This window comes from Chrysemys picta, chromosome 3, assembly GCF_011386835.1.
Source record: "Chrysemys picta bellii isolate R12L10 chromosome 3, ASM1138683v2, whole genome shotgun sequence".
Taxonomy (NCBI): domain Eukaryota; kingdom Metazoa; phylum Chordata; order Testudines; family Emydidae; genus Chrysemys; species Chrysemys picta.
In genome coordinates this window covers 34,302,646-34,322,592 of record NC_088793.1, presented here as the reverse complement: position 1 = coordinate 34,322,592, position 19,947 = coordinate 34,302,646, and the positions used below count along the sequence as shown (strand labels likewise).

Genomic DNA, 19,947 nt, shown 5'->3' with positions numbered 1-19,947 from the left:
TACATCCTCAGGTAGGCCACCACTATTGCTGCCATGCACTTGGTAAATACTCATGGGCCTGACAAAGGAAGTACTGTATATTGATAATGTTGGCCTGCCACTATGAATATCAGAAACTTCTTGTGACTTGGCAATACTGCCACATGGAAGTAGCTATCCTGGAGATTGAGGGCAGCATAACAATTGTAATTTAGAGAGGGAAGGATGGATGCTAGGAAAAGTATATGAAATCTTATATATTTGATATACTTGTTGAGATTTTGAAGGTGGAATATGAGTCTTAGACCCCATTTGGACCTGGTGATCAAAGTACTGTGAATAAAACCCTTTTCCCTGATGTTGAAGGGGACTTCTTCTATGTTCCCTAGTGGGAATAGAGTCTGAACTTCTTGAAAGAGCACTGTAAGATGGGTCCCTGAAAAGGAATGGGGTAGGTGGTGGAAGAAGCGGACGGAGAGGAATTGAATAGAATATCCCATTCTCATAGTGCTCAGGACACATTTGGCCATCATTATGGCTTCCTAAACACTGAGGAAGTGGGACAATCTGTCCCAAAATGGGGAAGAAATAGCAGAATGATCACCCGTTACTGTATCACTGTCCTCGAGGGAGACGCCAAATGTGCTGCTTCCGTACCACTGAGTGAGGACAGGTACAGACAGGCTGGCTGGTTTTAGTTGGAGTTGGAGTAATCCTTCTGTGACTTCTGCTTCCTCCTCAAAAAGTCATGTTGCCTTCGTGGATATCCAGATTGTCTACAATATTGCTAGGAGCACTGTTGTTGTAGTGCCCTATGCTGAAACCTCCTGAGGGTTTAAAAAATATGCTCCCAACAAATGAAGCCTTTAAATGAATGCAAAGTCTCATCAGTAGGAAAACACAAACTGACCATCAAAAGGGAGATCATCTAAGACTTGCTGGCTGTCAGAGGTTATACCACAGTTTTGTAACCAGGAAGCTCTCCTCATTGTTATTGCAGAGGCTATCACCCAAGAAGTATCTGCCACATCAAGCGCACGCTGGAGTGGCCACCAAGCGTTCTTCTACCAGGAAAGTCCTAAATTCTTCCCATGCATCTTCCAGCAGCTTGTCAGTAAATTCAGCAATACAAATTAACATTTAGTTAACAGCACCTGTTGGTAAGCTATGCACCAGGAGAAAGAACGTGTAACAGATTTTTCTCCCTAGCAAATCAAGTCTCTTGGACTCTTTCTTCGGGAGTTGATTTGAATCTCCCCTCCCCAAATTATTAATTAATCAGTTTGCAAGCAACTAGAGGATAATAGGGTCATAAGTAATAGCCAAAAGATTTGTCAAAAACAAATCATGCCAAACCAACCTAATTTTCTTTTTTGACAGGGTTACTAATGGATAGGAGGTAGCAGCAGACATTATATTTCTTGATTTTTAGTAAGGTTTTTGATGCAATCCTATATGGCATTCTCATAAGGAAAATAGGAAAATATGGTCTAAATTAAATTACTATAAAGTGGATGTACAACTGGTTGAAAGACTGTACTAAAAGAGTAGTTATCAATGGTTCACTGCCAAACTAGGAGAGTGCATTTAGTGGGATTCCTCAGGGGGTCAGTCCTGGATCCATTGCTAGTCAATATTTTCATTAATGACTTGGATAATGGAGCAGAGGGTATTTTTATAAAATTTGCAGAAGACACCAAGCTGGAGGTTAGAGGCAGGACTGGAATTTAAAATGACCTTGACAAACTGGAGAATTGCTATGAAATCAACAAGATGAAAAATAAAGATAAGTGTAAAGTACTTAGGAAGGAAAAATCAAATGCTCATCTACAAAATGGGGACTAACTGGGTAGGTGGTAGAAATGCTGAAAAAGATCTGGGGATAATAGTGGGTCACAAATTGAATATGTGTTAACAATGTGCTGTAGTTGCAAAAAAAGCTAATATTCTGAAGTGTATTAACAGAAGTATCGTATGTAAGACACAGGAGGTAATTGTCCCACTCTACTTGACACTATGAGAACTCAGCTGGAATACTGTGTCCAGTTCTGGGCTCCAAACTTTAGGAAAAATGGGGACAAACTGGAGAGAGTTCAGAGGAGGGCAACAAAAATTATAAAACTTTTAGAAAACCAGACCTATGAGGGAAGGTTAAAACCATGTTTAGTCCTGAGAAAAGAAGACTAAGGGAGGACCTGATGACAATCTTTAAATATGTTAAGGTCTGCTATAAAGAGGACAGGGATCAATTGTTCTCCATGCCCACTGAAAGTAGGACAAACTGCAGCAAGGGACATTTAGATTAGATATTAGGAAAGCTTTTTAACTATAAGGGTAATTAAGCCCTGGATCAGGCTTCCAAGGGAGGTTGTGAAATCCCCATCACTGGAGGTTTCTAAGAAAGGGTTGAACAAAACACCTGGAAGGGATGGTCTAGGTTTACTTGGTCCTACCTCAGCATAGGGGGCTGCACTTGATAACCTCTCAAAGTCCCATGTTTTCCACTACATGCATCTGACGAAGTGGGTATTCACCCACGAAAGCTCATGCTCCAATATGTCTATTAGTCTATAAGGTGCCACAGGACTCCTTGCTGCTTTTATAGTCCCTTCTGGCACTACATTTCTATGATTCTATCATGTGACCTCTCATTGGCAGCAGTGACCACATGGGAGTTTGGGGCAGGATGGGAATAAAAATACTTGAAGTCTTGCATTGGGACATTGTATAATTTGTCCATGCACTTAGCCGCAAGAGCTAAGGAGGCTGGGTGTGTTACATAAGGTCTTTGCAGGTTCCAAAAGAGCCTTAATAATAGGATGATCTACTCTTCCAGGGGCCACCACCTGGAGAATGTCCAAAACCTTATCAGTGTTCTCTTGCACAAGCTCAACTTGCATACCCAAAGCCACAGCCATTCTCCTCAGCAGATCCAATAAGATTTTAAATCCTCCAGAACTGGAAAGGAGTCATCCAGGGTCACTGAGTCATGAGGATGAAAGATCACTTGTGGCAGAACCAGCTCCTCTGATTCATCCTGAATCAGTTCTGGTTGATCGGGGGGACCAGCGTCTGTGCAGGTCTCTGACATAGATGGCTTTGGAAGGTGCATAGCCAAATAGTCTGGAAACTTCCCTTTTGAGTGGGCCAGTGATCAAGACATTGGGGACCAGCTATACGAATGGTCCTGCTCCCTGTACCAATGCTCTCCTTCTGGGAGTGGTGTAGAAGACTTGCTAGACCAACTGTGCCTAGGTAGGGATGTCAGTGGTGGATACTCTGAACCCGACTATGAGGAGCCACCTGAATAATAATCAGTAGGTATCGAGTATGCCAATCCTGACGAGGCCTTAGGTGATCTGATTTATCTGTAGTCCAATGTGAAGAGGTCAGTATCAGAACCAATGCTGGCATGATAGTCATACCACAAATGTGCTCCAAGATATGGAGGATATTGCATTGAGATTCGATACGAGGAAAGATTTTGTAGTCCGTGCCAAAGGATACGCTATGGTCAGTGGCCATTCTGGCTACCATCCCAGTATCATGGTACTGAGGCCACAGGTGCAGAGACGGAAAATTATACCAGTTCCAACCAGTGTGCATAGGTGCCCGGATCAAAACTTTATTGTATTTCTTAGCAGGTACTGACTCTGGTACAACTAACAGTCTCTGTATCAGAGCCAAAGATTGGAACAGGACGGGAAGAGCAGGAGACGCCACCAATGCAATGGACTTCCTGCACGACAGGAGAGTCTGGAATGAAGACGCAAAGCAAATCCTTTGCAGCCTCATAAGCTTGTGAGGTCATAAGTACTTGTAATGTTGGTGCTGAAACAGTGTCTGTTGGTACTGGACTCAATGGCTGTCCCACAGATGGTACCGGAGTCAACAGCATGGTACCAATAGCTTCCCTCTGCAGTACTGGGAGATGCAGGTCAATGGCCCAACTCTGCCATGTGTTCAAGGAGTGCTGGTAAGGTTCTGAGTCCTTTGAAAAAGAAGAATGCTTCTTTCGTCTGTTTAATGGGTCCTCCTTTGAGGAATCCTGGCAGAGGAATCCCAACCCCTTTTTGCTCTGAGGAGAAGTATGTGAAGCCAGGGGTCTGTCATGACACCACTGCAGTCTCTCTGGCATAGTGTGTGCAGAAGGCAAGGCATTCAGTCAAATGCCCTGGAGCCAAGTTGGGTCTCATAGCCTGTTCCAGGAGGTATTGCTTGAGGTGCAGATCCATGGAAAGCTGCATTCTTTTCTTGAAAGAACAGCAGATACTGCACCTCTCTCTTTAATGTGTCCCTTGTCGAGTCACAAAAGGCAGCATGTGGGTGAGTGGGTGGGTGTTACTACTGGAATAAACACTTCATATGATGGGCAGTACTTAAAGTGCAGTGAGTGCTGCTTACCAACAGTGCCTCGCACCAAAAACTAATTATGAACTGACTAAAAAAACAATTAAAACAATAAACGAAGCCTATCTACTGGGTACTAACTGCTAAGAAGTTATTCAAAGGAAAAAAAGAGAGCTGAACATGCTGACTGCACTTTTTTTTTTTTTTTTTTTTTTTAAGACTAAGGTAAACTACTGGGGAGCTCTGATTCAGGCCAGGGCTGGTGAGAGAAGGAACTGAAGGGGAAGAAAGTGGCAGTGCCTTTATATAACTTTCAGGAGGCGCCACATTTGCACGACATGTGCACGACCCAAAAGCGCAGCTTCAGAAAACTCTCTGGCTCTGGCACACTGGGCATCGACACCTCTGAATGGAATACATGTGTACAGCCACTTAAAGAAGAATAGGTGCTTCACCTTCTTCCTCCTCAAGTTGTCGTCTGTCTTTGATGTAGCTCACCAGGCTCTTTGTGAAATTTTGTCTTCCCTTGGCTTTCAGGATCCTGTCCCTCTTTGCTCATCCTCCTACTCACTCCTCTTATCTCTCCTTTCGAAGGATCCTTTTCATCCCCCCTCCAACTTTCTAAGAGGTTCCACATTTCTCCTTTCTCGCCCCCCCCCCCCTTCTTGTCCATCTGCACTTCATCTCTGGGCAGTCTCATTTGCAAACATTTCAGCTATCAACTCTATGCTGATATGTCTCTCAGATCTCTCTCTCTCTACTCTGGACCTGTTTCCTTCTGCCCAGACTAAGGCTGTCTCTACACTGCCACTTTCAGTGCTAAAACTTTTGTCATTCAGGGTGTGAAAAAAAACAACACCCCGAGCGACACAAGTTTTAGCGCTGAAAAGCGCCAGTATAGACAGTGCTTTATTGCCGGAAGCCACACTCCTGGTGATAAAGCTACCACCGCTCATTCAGGGTGGTTATTTTTTATTGCCGGGAGAGCACTCCCCCATGCGATAAAGCGGGTCTAAACTGCCCACGTCACAGCGCTGCCGCAGCAGCATTGCCACAGCCGCGCTGTAACGTGGGCAGTGTAGACATACCCTAAAATCTCTCTTTCTGAGATTTCCTTGTGCATGTCATTGTTACATTCAATGTGAGCAGAATAGAGCTCTTAATCTTTCCTCCCACTCCAAAATAGTCACCGCTCCCTCCATTCTCAGACCCCATGGACAACACCACAACTCTGCCTGTCACTCAGGCATGTAATCTGGGCATTCTATTCATTTTGGTCTCTTCTAGAGCCTCATATCCGTGTCATGTATGAATTCTGTATATCTTACATAATATCTCTAAGATCCAGCTTTTCCTTTCTGACCACAACTAGATCTCTTCTCCCAAGCACTCATCTTAACTACTGCATCCTACTCTCTGGCTTTGACACATTCCATTTTGTTCCACATATATCCATTCAAAATGCTGCTGCAAATATTTTCCTGGCTTGTTGTTTTGCCCACACCACCCTCTCTGTGTTGTCCACCCTTTAGCATATTAAATACACTACCAATCTTTGCTTTTAAGGTCCCTACCTATTCATATCTTATACACTACTGAGATGCTGACTGCTACTTCTGTTCTTGCCAGCTGGCCTTCACCCATTTACTACATTTTCAAAACAAGTACTTTCGTGCTCCCTCCTGTGCTGCTTCCAATACATGGGATGAGCTCCCTGTAAACATCTGCAAAGCCACTTGATTGTCCACCTTCAAATCCCTCCTTAAAGCCTCCTCCGCCATGAGGTCAGTGCGTCACTCAGAGAAGGAATCTTCCCTTCCTCTTTCAAACAAGCAGAAATCTGACCAACACTGAAGAAACCCATCATGGATACTTCAGTCCTAGCCAATTCCCAACCAGTGTCAAGCCTTCTGATTATTTACAAGCTCATAGCTAGCAAAAGGCTAACTACAAGCACATATAACTGAAGTTAACATTCTAGACATTATTCATTCTGGATTCAGGCCAGGACATGGAAATGAAATTGCTTTAGTGGCACTGATGGATATCTCCTCCTGTCAACAGACAGAAGCAGTGCTTCACATTTTTGACCATGAGATATGGCTGTATCATCTCAGAGGTGGCAGGGATCCAAGGTGATGCACTAAAATTATTTGGGTTCTTCCTAGACGGGCATATCCAACAAGTAGTGACAGGAAACTGCACCTCCATTACTAGACCCCCTCATCTGTAGAGTTCTACAAGGATCAATTCTCTCTCTGGTCCTTTCCAGCATCTACATGCAACCACTAGGTGAACTGGTCAGACATCATGGACTCAAGTGTCACCAATATTCAGTTGACACACCGCTCTACCTTCCCTTCACCACATGTGATTACACCACTACAACCAAGATGGTCAGTGCTTGGATGAGACCAGCTCATGAATGAATAGCTGGCTGAAGCAAAGCTGAGGTGATGGTGGGCAGAAAGGAAAGTATTTTGAATAATTTTCAGCCATGATGCAGTCTCCTTTGGCAGAATGTTCACATCCACCATTGGTCAATTAGGTCTGTAGTCTAGGAGTACTCTTGGACTCCTCACTGATTCTAAGCACTGGTTGGCTAGGAGTCTCCTTCCCATCCTGGTGAAGAATGACTTAGCCTCTGTTATTCATGCCTTCTTCACTTTTTGGCTGGCCTACAGCAGTGCTACATACTTGGGCCTGAAACCGCCAGCACTCAGAAAACTCCAACAACTACAAAATGTTGCAGTGCAAAACAGGCTACTCAAATATTTGTGAACAAATCATATCTGTCTTCCGCTCTCTACACTGGCTTCCCATAGACTTTATAATCAATTTCAAGGTCTCTGTCCTTATCTTCAAAATGCTCCATGGCTTGGGTCCAGGATACCTAAAAGGCCACAATACCAGGTCAAAGACCATGGTTGACAATTTTGCTCCTGTGGAGCGATGGAACTCTCAACAATAAAAGTAAAGGTTGTCTACGTGGGAGACAAAACCTTATCCAGAATGTCCAAGACTGTGTTATGAACTCCCCCAGGAACTAAGGAACTTCACAAACCTCACTACCTTTCATTCCAACTGCAAGCCACCTTGCTTTCTTTAACAAAAACACATAGCAACAGGTATGTTTATAAAATAATAACCCTATCAAAACAATACATTCCACTGCACACACACCTCCTTCTGGGGAGAGGATGAAAGAACAAACGTGTCAGATATTAGTCATGTTGCTTAATGCGCGACTGGAAGGCAAGCTCAGATACCATGGTGATGAAGGTGGTATAAAAACCTATGTAGAACAGAGGCCAAGAATACTGGTTAAATACTTCAGACTTTCAATATTTCAAATTTATAATCCTTAAAAAAATGTTAAGTACCCAAACCTACAAAACTGCCATGTGACCCCTTTCCTCTAAGTGACTCTTAAATCCTTCATGTTGTCAAAGATTTAAGATTAGATTACTGAAGATATTGGCATATCTGCATAAACATTAATAGTGGTTCACATGAGCTCTTGCGCTTTCTGGTGGTGAGGGAGATGGTAAGCAGAGAGAGCATTGAGGGGGTGTGGTTAGTGACTTTTACATATCACAGAACTCTGTGAGAGAATTGTCTCAAAAAAGGTTTTAGAGCAAGATAACAGAATGATTCAACAGAATTAAATAAACTGCTTGGATAATTCAGCAGAAAAGCTTGGATAATTCAGCAGTTGGAGTCAGCAAGGTTTCTTCCTCAAGGGTTGGTGTTTATCAAGAAAGTAAAATAATTATCAGAAAGTAAGCAGAAAAAAAACCTTTTTAATGTTCAACTCCATCCTGAGACTTCTCGGTGAGGAGCCTTAATTTCCCAAAAGTATTCTTCCCTTTGTCTCCTATTCAGCCACTCTTCTATTCCTTCCCCTGAGTTCCTGTTCAAGGGAAGGGAAAGGCTGAATGGCATTAATCCCTTGTTCTCTGGGGATGTAAACAAAGGGCTGAATTTCCACAAGTTACTCACAATTATTCACACATGTTAGTACATGTGTAATTTACATAAACAAATACCTAATCTATACACACAAACCATTTATTTGCACGTGCACACAGTCAGTGCAAATACATGGGTGCAAATCCAAGGCATTTGTACTCACACAAATTGAGTACAAATGAGCACAAGTGACTGCTAGGTAGTGGATGCTGTCTAATGTGAAATGTAGATAACATTGCGAGTTTTGCTGGAATTTAGTTCACTTTTTAAAATCCAAACCATAAAACTATGAAACTGGTGGTTTTGGTCTACAATTGTGAGAAAATAATGTGTCCAAAAATTATTCTGTTTTAATATTTTATTATTATATTTACACTGTATGTTTTAGGATAAATGTCTAGGTAAGACGATGACAACTTGTCATAATTTTATTATGGTTTTGCTCATTATGTTGATTTTTAAGTTCATAATACCATTTTGCTATTGTTCTTATGTATTATTTGTATGACAGTAAACCCCAGAGATCCCCAGTCAGGTTCAGTGACCCATTATTCTAGCACTTTACAAACACAAGAGAAGACAGTCCCTGCCTCTAACAGAATCTGAGGTTAACACATAGCATATAGATTTTGAATTAGTTTGTGTGAGAAGAATATTGACCCTCACCCAAGATCACAAAAGCTGCAACTCAATTTCCTATGTAAGTGTGGTTTTGAAAAATGTTAATTCACGTAAGAGTATCAGAATAACCAGTTCATGTTTTCAAGGTAGTCTGTCAAAGCATATAACAAGTAAAATCCTTTCTAGAGGACGGCTGATGAGATGTTGCTATTAGCTTTTGCCATTTACAAATGTTGGTCAAACCTTCTACTTTAAAAAGTCTCTATATAACAGGAAAGCTGCTTTTTTCAGCATAAACCAGAAATACCCTTCTCTAAAAACACTGATCTGATGTATTCGTTACCTAAACACAAAGCAGTTTAAGAGACCATATTTCACTGGTCAGACACTGCCATAGTTTCATGGTGACAAAACATTACGCAAGTATCAATATCATACTTGAAAGATGTTCAGTCATTCAAGTTAATGAATGCAATTTTGTAGTCCTTGGCCCTGATCACCACAAAGTTTCAGTTTGCTATGATTTTTACTGCCCCAGTAACTGACTACTGTCTTTTAAGTAACAGACCAACCAATCGGGATCTCACAATTCTATTTCATTATGAATTTGGAAAAATGAGATCACCAAACCTGGCAAAAAAATTCTGTTGGGCAATCTTGTTATCCTTTCAGCACCTAGGGCTTGATACAAAGCCCTCTTATGTCTATAGGAAGATTCTTGCTGACTTCATAGAGTTTTGGATCAGTCCTTAAGCAATTAAAACTTCCAGGCAAACTTTTACACTTCTATTGAAATGGATTCATTTTTACATCTTCTTGGGTGATGCACACACAAAAATTAGTTCAGTAAATTAATGAACTATAATAAAGCTTACTATATTTGAGATTACTATACAATCAGTTAGTTAAAAACTGCAGGCAATTAGCAACAGCATCAACATCTAAAAATAGTCTAAGGGCAGGTCTACAGTAACCCCCCAATTCGAACTAAGGTACGCAACTTCAGCTACGTGAATAACGTAGCTGAAGTTCGAAGTACCTTAGTTCGAACCTACCTCTGTCCAGACGCGGCAGGCAGGCTCCCCCGTCGACTTCGCGGTACTCCTCTCGCTGAGCTGGAGTACTGCAGTCGACGGCGAGCACTTCCGGGTTCGACTTATCTCGTCCAGACAAGACGCGATAAGTCGAACCCAGAAGTTTGATTTGCTTGCCGCCGAACTACCAGGTAGTGTAGACCTACCCTAAGAAGCCAAAAGCAGGGAGACTTTTTCCACAGGAATCCTGTATTTTAAGGATAGCTAACAGCTATAATAAAAGTAAACTTACGAAGATAGATATTAATTTCTGACTGTTGACACCACTTTGAGCACCAACAAATGATAGCTTGTAAAAAGGCATAACAGGAGGGAGATATGAAATAAATCATTTTAAAATGTTGACTAGATTCAGTTAACATGCAATTAACACAGTAAAATGCTAGACTAGATTCATGTCATGCACTTAACACAAGTGTACAGGAGGAGGCTGGCATGAATATTTGAGGTTATAGAAATAAAATTTGACAAGAAAGGAAGCATATAGTAAATTTAGCTGAAAGATTCTTCCGTCTAAGATATTAACATTTGCTGATCCTCATTAAGTTTCTTATTTTGATGAGTTACCTAATGATTTGTTTTTCTTTAAAAAGTAAAATTAATATGAAAATCTAGGAAAATATCTTTAGATAATCATTTTATTAAGATAACAGGATTGTAACATGAGTCATAACAAAACAATCAAGGTTGTAAATGATACAGCAAATGCAGTAAACAAATAGATAATCCACAATTTTTTCAAAAGCACGCAGTACTCACTGGTGTTATAAAATGCAGCCAAATTTGTCTAACACCAGTTGGGAGATGAAGTATCAGGAGCACAGACAGTTTATCTTAATCTTAATGTCAAAAAGCGAATGCAGCATAAATTAAAAATAAATAAATAAATAAATAAATAAAATTAAAAAAAATCAAGCACTGTATGAGCAACACAATTTAAGGGAAATTGCTTACCTGTAGCTAGAGTATTTTGAAGGTAGAATCCTTTATAGATTCACACATATATTGGCCTTGTGACCTTCAGATAGCAAGCTTGGTAGCAAGATTATGTGGTAAAGTTTAGTACCACTTTGAGGCATATGCACAAGCATATCTACATCAGGCAAGAACATAGGCCTCACCCTCACTTTCCAACTACCTGCTCAGAAATAAGATTCAAAGTTAAGCAGGGAAAAGGTAAGTTGGAGATGGATTTGGGGAGGCAATATATTTGGAGATCTCCAGTTCATTCACAATAACCTTGTGTTCTCTGTTTGAGGTGATAACTGTATCTTGGACTAAAATTCAAATATGTGTACATATATACAGTCAGACGAATTAATGTGCAGGATGATGGAAACGTATGTTCCGCATCCTTAATGTAAAACGGATCAGTTTTAAAAAAGGGCAATATACAAAATGTCAATAGTCATTGGTCTTAATTCAAATCATATGTGCATCATTTGCAACAGATGATCAACAGGCCTTTCATCCATATGTGCCTGGACCCCCACTCTGATAAGGGAGCAAATAAAAAAACCCTAATGTGCATGGATTCTGGGTGCAGTGTGGTATGATAATGATAAAAGTATGTCATTGGTATTGTGTCTGTACAACAATCTGTTTACTTGTCCTTCATATGAATAAAGAAATGAAAAAAAATTAAGACTGAAAAAGTTCCTATAAATATGTTAAAGCTCTCTCTCCCCTAAGAAAGACCTGATTAGAGGGGCGTGTTACATGTAAATGTGCAGTTTTAGCCTGAACTACAGAAAGAAGCTAACAAAAAAGTTTAAGAGACTTTGAAGTACACCTCTACCCCGATATAACGCGACCCAATATAACACAAATTCAGATATAACGCGGTAAAGCAGTGCTCTGGGAGGGGAGGGGGGCTGCGCACTCCGGCGGATCAGAGCAAGTTCGATATAACGCGGTTTCACCTATAATGCGGTAAGATTTTTTGGCTCCCAAGGACAGCATTATATCGGGGTAGAGGTGTAGCTCCCATTCAATTTCCATGGACAAAATGCATGCGGTTTTTCCCATTATTTCCAGCTCATTTTCAGAAGCAGTTCATGCAGACAAATATGCTTGTAAGGAAGTGCACATGAACTGCTTCATCTGAAGGTGGTATTTTACCATATAAGCTTATTAGGCAGCTCCAAGATTATTTACTTTTGTTCAGAAGACCCAACAGTGGGAATCTATGCAGAACACCTACCTTTCAGGAAAAAGACTTTTTAAAAAACAAAAAACAAAAAACAAAGAACTGTACCACTGAATAAACTCCAGATATATCTGAGAAGTTATGTCTGTAAATGAATAATGCAAACCAAGCTTTTCATGCAATGACTATATATATATAGATAGATAGATAGATATAGCAGCACTGCAAAAAATCATAGTTCTTACATTTGGTGAGGGATCTGTTTGTTCATATTTTACATCTTCTTTCCCATTTGCTTCAGACTGTGTCAGTTGGTATGATCTGCCTTCAATGAAAGTAATATAGTCTTTATAAGAGCATAACGGGCCTGCCAGGATACCCATGAAATTACAGTTGTAACTTAAATACTCCAGTAGACTTGGCATGCGTCTGTAATTCAAAGACAAGCAACTTGTGAGAGGTACTCTATGCTTTTAAAACAGTCCACTGTAGGAATAATCATTTATTTTATTACTTATTCTAATTTCAATTAAAACACATACACTGAAGCAGTCTAGTTACATTTTTATAACTACAATTTAAAATATAAATGAATGTTTCTTCATCAGTCTGTACTGAGCGTTTCCAGACTGATTTGCCTACCCACAGGGACTTTCTCAAAGCCCAAAATCATACCATCAGTTTTTAAGTAGATCTCCCCACTGTGATCAATGAGAAACTCTGCTTAAAAATCAATGATATAATATAAGTATGCAATTAGATAAAGGGCTCTTGTCAGTCTAAATTTAGTTTGTCCGGAGTAAGAGACTGAATGATTTTTCATGGTAGCACAGGTTTTATATATATAGTATATACATACGTATGTGTACACGTACACACACACCCTTCTGAACCACCCTAAGTACACTAATACAGGCAAAAAAAGCATAATTAAAAAAAAACAGAACAGCTTTGGTCCTCTGTCAAAATTGTGGTAAAAATTCCTGAAATTGACAAAGAATTCCAAATGGTTTGTCTTGTGGAAGTGACATGAAGAATAGAAAAATATTGAATAAAGGAGGACATTTTCTACCTCTATGTCCTAATAGATGGTACAAAAACAATATTTAAATAAATGAGAACGGTCTGTAAAACCCCCACTTGGGATTTCTTTTTGAAAGGACATAAGCATAAATGTCAACACCTCACATAAATTATAGGTCCTCCCATTCTGTAAGTTGGTATTTATTTCTCCCCTGATTTTTTTTTTTAAGAGAAGGAAGGCACTCAATTCTTCAGTAGCTGTCATTGAACCATTATTTCAGTGATAATAAAATGAGTAACAAAAAGAATTGTGATGTTCCCTTATTCAGTTTTTGAAAAGCACATTACATACCAGCTACTTTCCCTAAGAACTGCTAACATAATCTTTCAGTAACTTAAAAAGTGCTGAGAATGATTTCTACTCCACACTCAAGTAATTTTGAATACTTCAGTTCAATCAGGACTCAAATTTATGATAACAGGAAGCCTAAAATCAATGCATCCAAACAAATGAATATACTAGTTCACATTTTCCCTATATACTTCATCAGTATGATTTTTCCAGTGTAGTAAACACTAGGATATGTTGACATCTTGGTCTACTAGAGTTTCGGTCGCAGAACATCTTGTATTTAAACTTAAATTCAATTCCCAACTTCATTAACTTCATGCACACACAAAACCTACGTATTTCTAAATTATTCTTGCAGCAAACATGGTGTGGCTATCACCACCAGAGGCAAGATAGGAACAGATTTATACTAAACCCTTCTCCAAAATGAGACACACTGTCACCTGCAGTTCAATTCTCACTGGAATCCGTGACCAAATTTCCCAAAGACGGTTTTCCACCTGCTATTATTTCATTTATGCCACAGAAAAGTAATCTCTATATTATTTTTAATCCGTTCAAATTCCCTTAATGCATAACTCAAGAGTTGGAGTGGTCAGCTGATCAAAACAGAGAATTTTGAAGAGTTTAAACAGAATATAGCATACTCTTCTTTTACAGAAGATGCAGCTGAGGATCTGCCCCTAGCCTCAATCTCAGAAAAGGTACCAGAAAGAGTAAAAAAGAAAAAAAAAAGTTACTAACCTTTCGGTAACAGTTGTTTTTCGAGATGTATTGCACATCTCCACTCTACTGTAGGTGTGTGCGTGCCCCAAGCACAATCGATGGAAATTTTCCCCTCGATGATACCCATCGGGGCAGCTTGGGCGCCCTCTGGTGCTGCATGCTCATAGTGCCCGTATAAAGGGCCCAGTGACCCCATTCCCCCAGTTTCTTCTTTCCGGAGAGCTCCCGACATAGAGGGGGTGGGTCGTGGAATGGATATGTGCAACACATCTCAAAGAACAACTGTTACAGAAAGGTTAGTAACCGTTTTTTCTTCAAGTGCTTGCACATGTCCATTCCATTGTAGGTGACTCCCAAGCAGTTGCATAGAAGGTGGGATTGGAGTTCATGGACATGCTTACTGCAAAACAGCTCAACCGATTCTGGCATCGTCCCTAGACTGTTGGCATACTGAGCAGAGAACATATGCACTGATGACCAAGTTGCTGCTCTGCAAATGTCCTGAATAGGGATATGAACTAAGAATGCCATTGATGATGCTTGTTTTCTTGTGGAGTGGGCAGTCAGGATAGCTGGTGGCAGAACACCATCTGCTCGTAACATGTGAAAATGCACGACGTGATCCAAGACTAAATTTTCTGAACAGAGATGGGAAGACCTCATCCTGTCAGCTATTGCAATGAACAATTGGGTGGATTTACGGAATGGTTTGGTATGTTCTATGTAGAATGCTAGAGCATGTCTAGCATCCAATGAGTGAAGCTGCTGTTATTCTCTATTTGCATGTGGTTTCAAATAGAAAACGGGTAGGAAGCTTGCCTGATTGCTATGAAACTGGGAAACCACCTTTGGGAGGAAGCTTGGGTGAGGATGTAGCTGCACCTTGTCCTTAAAGGAGACTGTGTACAGAGGTTCCGATGTGAGGGCACGGATCTCTGAGACCATTCTAGCAGAAGTAATGGCCACTAAGAAAGCCACCTTCCATGAAAGGTATAACAAGGGTCATGTTGCCAACGATTCAAATAGGGGACCCATAAGTTTTGATAAGATTGGGTTTAGGTCCCATGGAGGGACAGGTTCTCGCACTTGGGGATATAGTCTTTCTAGACCCTTGAGAAAACAGATATTACTGCAAGGTGAACCTTGATTGAGGAGATCGCTAAACCTTCCTGTTTCAGGTGTAACAAGAATGTCCTGAAGTGATGACCGCGCGTGTTGGGAAGACCAGATGGAGAACTGCTTCCACTTTGAAAGGTAAGTAGCACTGATAGATGGCTTCCTGCTACCTACTAGTGTATGGGGAGATTTTAGCAGACGAGCAAAATGCCTGGACCACTATCAATAACTAGAATATCGATTATCATGCTTATTGCCAAAAGCAGCTAAATCAGTAGGTCTTAGCAGGCTTCTGCAATGGCTTTACCATATCTAGCAAGAAGCCAGAAGGGGAAGGGGGTCCTGTGTCCTTTCTGATAAGATCTCTGTTGAAATTGCTGAGGTATATGTTTTAGAAAAACAGGAAACTTATCTATATCTACCCTTTGGGATGTGTTTGTGAGGACCCTCAAGACATGCGGATTCTGCAAATACACATCTGTCTAATTAATGGTTTGAGGAACTTACTCTTGCTTAAAATTTGAAATTGTTTGCTTAACAAGATTTTTTTATTGACATGTTATTGTTACACTAACCCAAATAAATAAGGAGAGAAAGTATGGGGTAGATGGACTCTTCAGGGAAACTGCTTAGGATCCCCAACAGCAGCTGAAAAACTGACCAATTGGACAGCTGTAATTGTACCACTCAAAGAGCCATCCAGACTTCAGTAACTATTGATTTTTGGGGTGTCTAAGTGCTTGAGACTAAAATAAAGTGCAGCTTTAAGTGAAAGAACTCTTGTATTATACTGTTTGCGCCAGCCACCTATCGGTCGGACGGCTGTCTCTTCAGTGATTTATTTCCTGCCAGTGCCCCATCAAGAGTAATAGTTACCAAGAGCTTTTGGTTTTTAGAATCACGGTAACAATAGGACCTAACAAACCTGCTCCGAGCAAGCCAGCTTTCTGGGATTTAGCCATGGCATTTATTCCAGGCTGTCGGGTGGAGAGAGCTGAGGTTCAGGTCAAGCAGACGACCATGATGCAGAGAGATCAGGTCCAGATGTAGCGAGAGCGGCATCATAGCCACCATGGAGGTCCTAGCAGTGTGGCGAACCAATGCTGACGTGGCCAAGCTGGAGTTATTAGAATGACCCATGCCCGGTCCCAGTTGATCTTGAGCAGACCCTTGTGCATGAATGGGATAGTAGGAAAAGCGTAATACAGGTGACTTGTCCACGGGAGTAGGAAGGCATCGGTGAGCAATCCCAGGCTGAGACCTCACAGGGAGCAGAACTGGTGACACTTCCTGTTGTGCCTGGTTGAAAAAGGTCTACCCAGGGAGTCCCCGACTGCTGGAAAATGTCTCTTGCGATGTCCAGGCGAAGGGACCACTTATATGACTGGAGAAAGACCTGCTGAGGTGATCTGCCCACCCGTTCTGCACTCCTGAAAGGTGAGAAGCCTTGAGGTGGATTGAGTGAGCTATGCAGAACTCACATAGCTGAACTGCTTCTCGACATGGGGGTGCGAGGGGGAGAGCAAGCTCCTCCCTGCCTGTTGAGATAGAACATGGCTGCAGTGTTGTCCGTAAGAACCAACAAGCTCTTGCCCATAATGTGAGGCAGGAACGTCTGACCGGCCAGGTGAACTGCCCTGAGCTCTCTGACTTTTTAGCGAGAGCTCTTCCAGAGACCAAAGGCTTTCAGTCCTGAGGAGACCCAGGTGAGCTCCCCAGCCTAGCACTGATGCATCTGAGATCAAGGATATCAATGGTTGGGGCCCTGAAAAGGGAATGCCCACACAAACCGCCAGCGGGTCCAGCCACCAGTTGAGGGAGGTGAGGACCGGGGAAGGTACTGTGAGATCAGAGTCCAGATGGTGGCGGTTTGGCGAGTACACCGAGGCCAGTCGTGTCTGACGGGGTCTGTGGTGTACTCTTGTGTGCTGCACTACATACGTACATAAATCCATGTGGCCCAAAAGCATCAGACAGTCCTGGGCTGTTGTAATTGGGTGGCCCTTGAGGTATACTATCAGGGACATGATTGTCTGAAACTGACTTTCTGGGAGGAAAGTCTGGCCTGGGTAGAATCGAGCACCGCTCCAATAAACTCTATCCTCTGTACTGGAGTGAGGGTAGACGTCTGTACATTTATTAGCAAGCCCAGGGCCTGAAATGTCGACTAGATGAGGAAGATGCTGGACTTTACCTGAGCCCTAGACCAGCCTCTGACTAGCCAGTCATCCAGGTACGAATAGACTTGCACCCCTCACCTCCTCAGGAAGGGTGCCATTATTCCCGAAGATTTTGTAAACACCTGTGGAGCTGCTGACAGGCTGAATGGGAGTACCGCGAATTGGTAGTGCATGTGGTTCATGACGAATGTTAAGAACCTTCTTTGGCCTTGGAAGATTAACATATGGAAGTAAGTGTCTCTTAAATCGAGGGCAGCATACCAATCCCCGGGATCCAGGGAGGGAATAATATAAGCCAGGGAGACTATGAAGCGCTTTAATTTCTTGAGATAGCTGTTAAACTGGCGCAGGTCTAGAATAGGTCTGAGACCGACCATAATTTTCGGGATTAGGAAATAATAGGAGTAGAACCTCTTCTCCATTAGATTTTGTGGACTCTCTTTCACAGCTCCCACCTGAAGAAGAGATTGAACCTCCTTGGCCAGAAGTTGCTCTTGAGAGGGGTCCCTGAAGAGGGAACAGGGAGGGAGGGTGGGAAGAAGGGGTAGAAATGAATTGGAGAATATATCCCACTTCCACCATGTTCAGTACCCAATGGTCTGTTATGATACGAGAGAGTAAACACAGATGAAGTGGGATAGGCAGTCTGCAAATAAAGGGAAAACGGGATCCAGAAACATGGAACCTGGTACAACATCCTCGAGCATCCCATCAAAAGGTCTTTTTGGAGTCTCCGGATGTTTGGATGGGACAGACATTGACTCTGAGGTAGAAGGGGGTGGTGGTCTATTCCTAAAGCCCCTGCTCCTTTTCCTCTGTGGGTCTTGATGGGCCGGTGGGGCGGAGTACCAGAAGGACTGCTGAGGTCTGTAGTGCTTCCTTGAAGTTGCTAGGATATACAATCCCAGGGACACAAGGATCACCATGGTGTCCTTCAGTCCATGAGCTTCACGTCGGTCTGCTCCGAAAAGAGCTAAGCGCTCTCGAAGGGAAGGTCCTGCAGGGTTTGCTGGACCCTTCTTCAGGAGGCTGGAGGATTGTAGCTATAAACTCCTATGCTAGGCTACCATGGAAGCCTGGACCTGACCGCTGAATCTGCTGCATCCAAGGCAGCTTGCGGGAAAGCCCTTGTTATCCATTTCCCCTCATCTACCAGCAAGAAGTACTCCAGCCTGGCCTCTTGCAGCAGCAAGTCTCTGAACTTCAACATGAAGTCCCACATGTTTAAGTCATATCTGTGCAGGAGCATCTGCTGGTTAGCAATCCTGAGCTGCAGACCCCCAGTAGAGTCGTCTTTTCTACTGAAAAAGTCCAACTTTTTGGAGTCCTTTGCTTTATGTGTTGCACCAGGCAGACACTGCCTTTCCCTTTCATTGGCAGCAGATACCACCAGAGATCCTAGAGACTGGGTGAGAAAGAGTGTACAGGAACTCATAACCCTGAGCAAGAATGAAGTATTTCCTCTTGGCTCTCTTTGACATAGGGGGAAGAGATGCAGGGGTTTGCAAAGAGGCTTTCACAGGGTCCATGATGGCCTCATTGACAGGGCTACTTTTGATGGCCAGAATGTCAACCAGACTAAGGGAGGACTCCTTTACTACCTCAATCTGTAAGCCCAAATTTAAGGCCACCCTCATCAGCAAATCCTGGTGGGCCTTATAGTTACAGTGGGAAGGCGACACGCCCGCCCCTGACACAGCCTCGTCTGGAGAGGAGTCCAGCACTGGCTGAGGGCACTCCTCTTCTCCCTCTGTGCTGACAGGATCCCACAAAGCAGGTTCCTGAAAGTTGGCACTGGGTTTGGTATCTGAATCCTGGTCAGGTGCTGCCCAATGGGACGGAAGTGCCCTTCTCTTGGAGGCCACTGAATAAAAGTGTCTCAAATGGGGGCCGGAGATTGGAGGAAACCCCCACTGGTTCCAAAAGGGTCATGGCCCACTCGGCCAAGCACTCAATGGCATTACTGTGCCCAGGTCCACGGCAGGGTAGGGATGACTGAAAGAATAGCGGGGGTGGCTCCTCGGACGAGAGGAGTGCGATTTAACCTCTTGATTCCAGTGACAATGAGCCTCCCTCAGTGATCAGGGAAGTGCAGTTCCCACCAGTGCTGGAGACCAGTGCCAAGGTGGGGAAGTCTGCATTCGGGCCAGCATGATCAGTTTCCCATTAGATGGTACCGTAGGCTCTGGAACCAAACCGTAATTAGGGGCCATGTGCTCCCTCCTGCCTTCCAGCACCGATACAACTGACTCCTATACTGCTGGTGACGCCAGTACCGACAGCGATAGCAAGTCTCTGGCAGCAGCAGCAAATGCCTCCAGTGTGGATGGCACTGCAATAACACAGGTATCACACTGTCCCTCAGGTGCTGATGGTTCATCCGGT

At 42.6% G+C, this 19,947-nt stretch overlaps 1 protein-coding gene across 11 annotated transcripts in view; it reads right to left on the bottom strand.

Annotated features, from left to right (window-relative positions):
• MBOAT2 (membrane bound O-acyltransferase domain containing 2) overlaps positions 1–19,947 on the bottom strand; it is a 170,867-nt gene that overhangs the window by 23,879 nt on the left and 127,041 nt on the right. For all 11 annotated transcript variants that reach the window (XM_008179900.4, XM_042848728.2, XM_065590142.1 and 8 more), the window contains one exon: positions 12,411–12,594. In XM_008179900.4, coding sequence (XP_008178122.2) covers positions 12,411–12,594 — 184 coding nt within the window. The remainder of the gene's footprint in view (positions 1–12,410; positions 12,595–19,947) is intronic.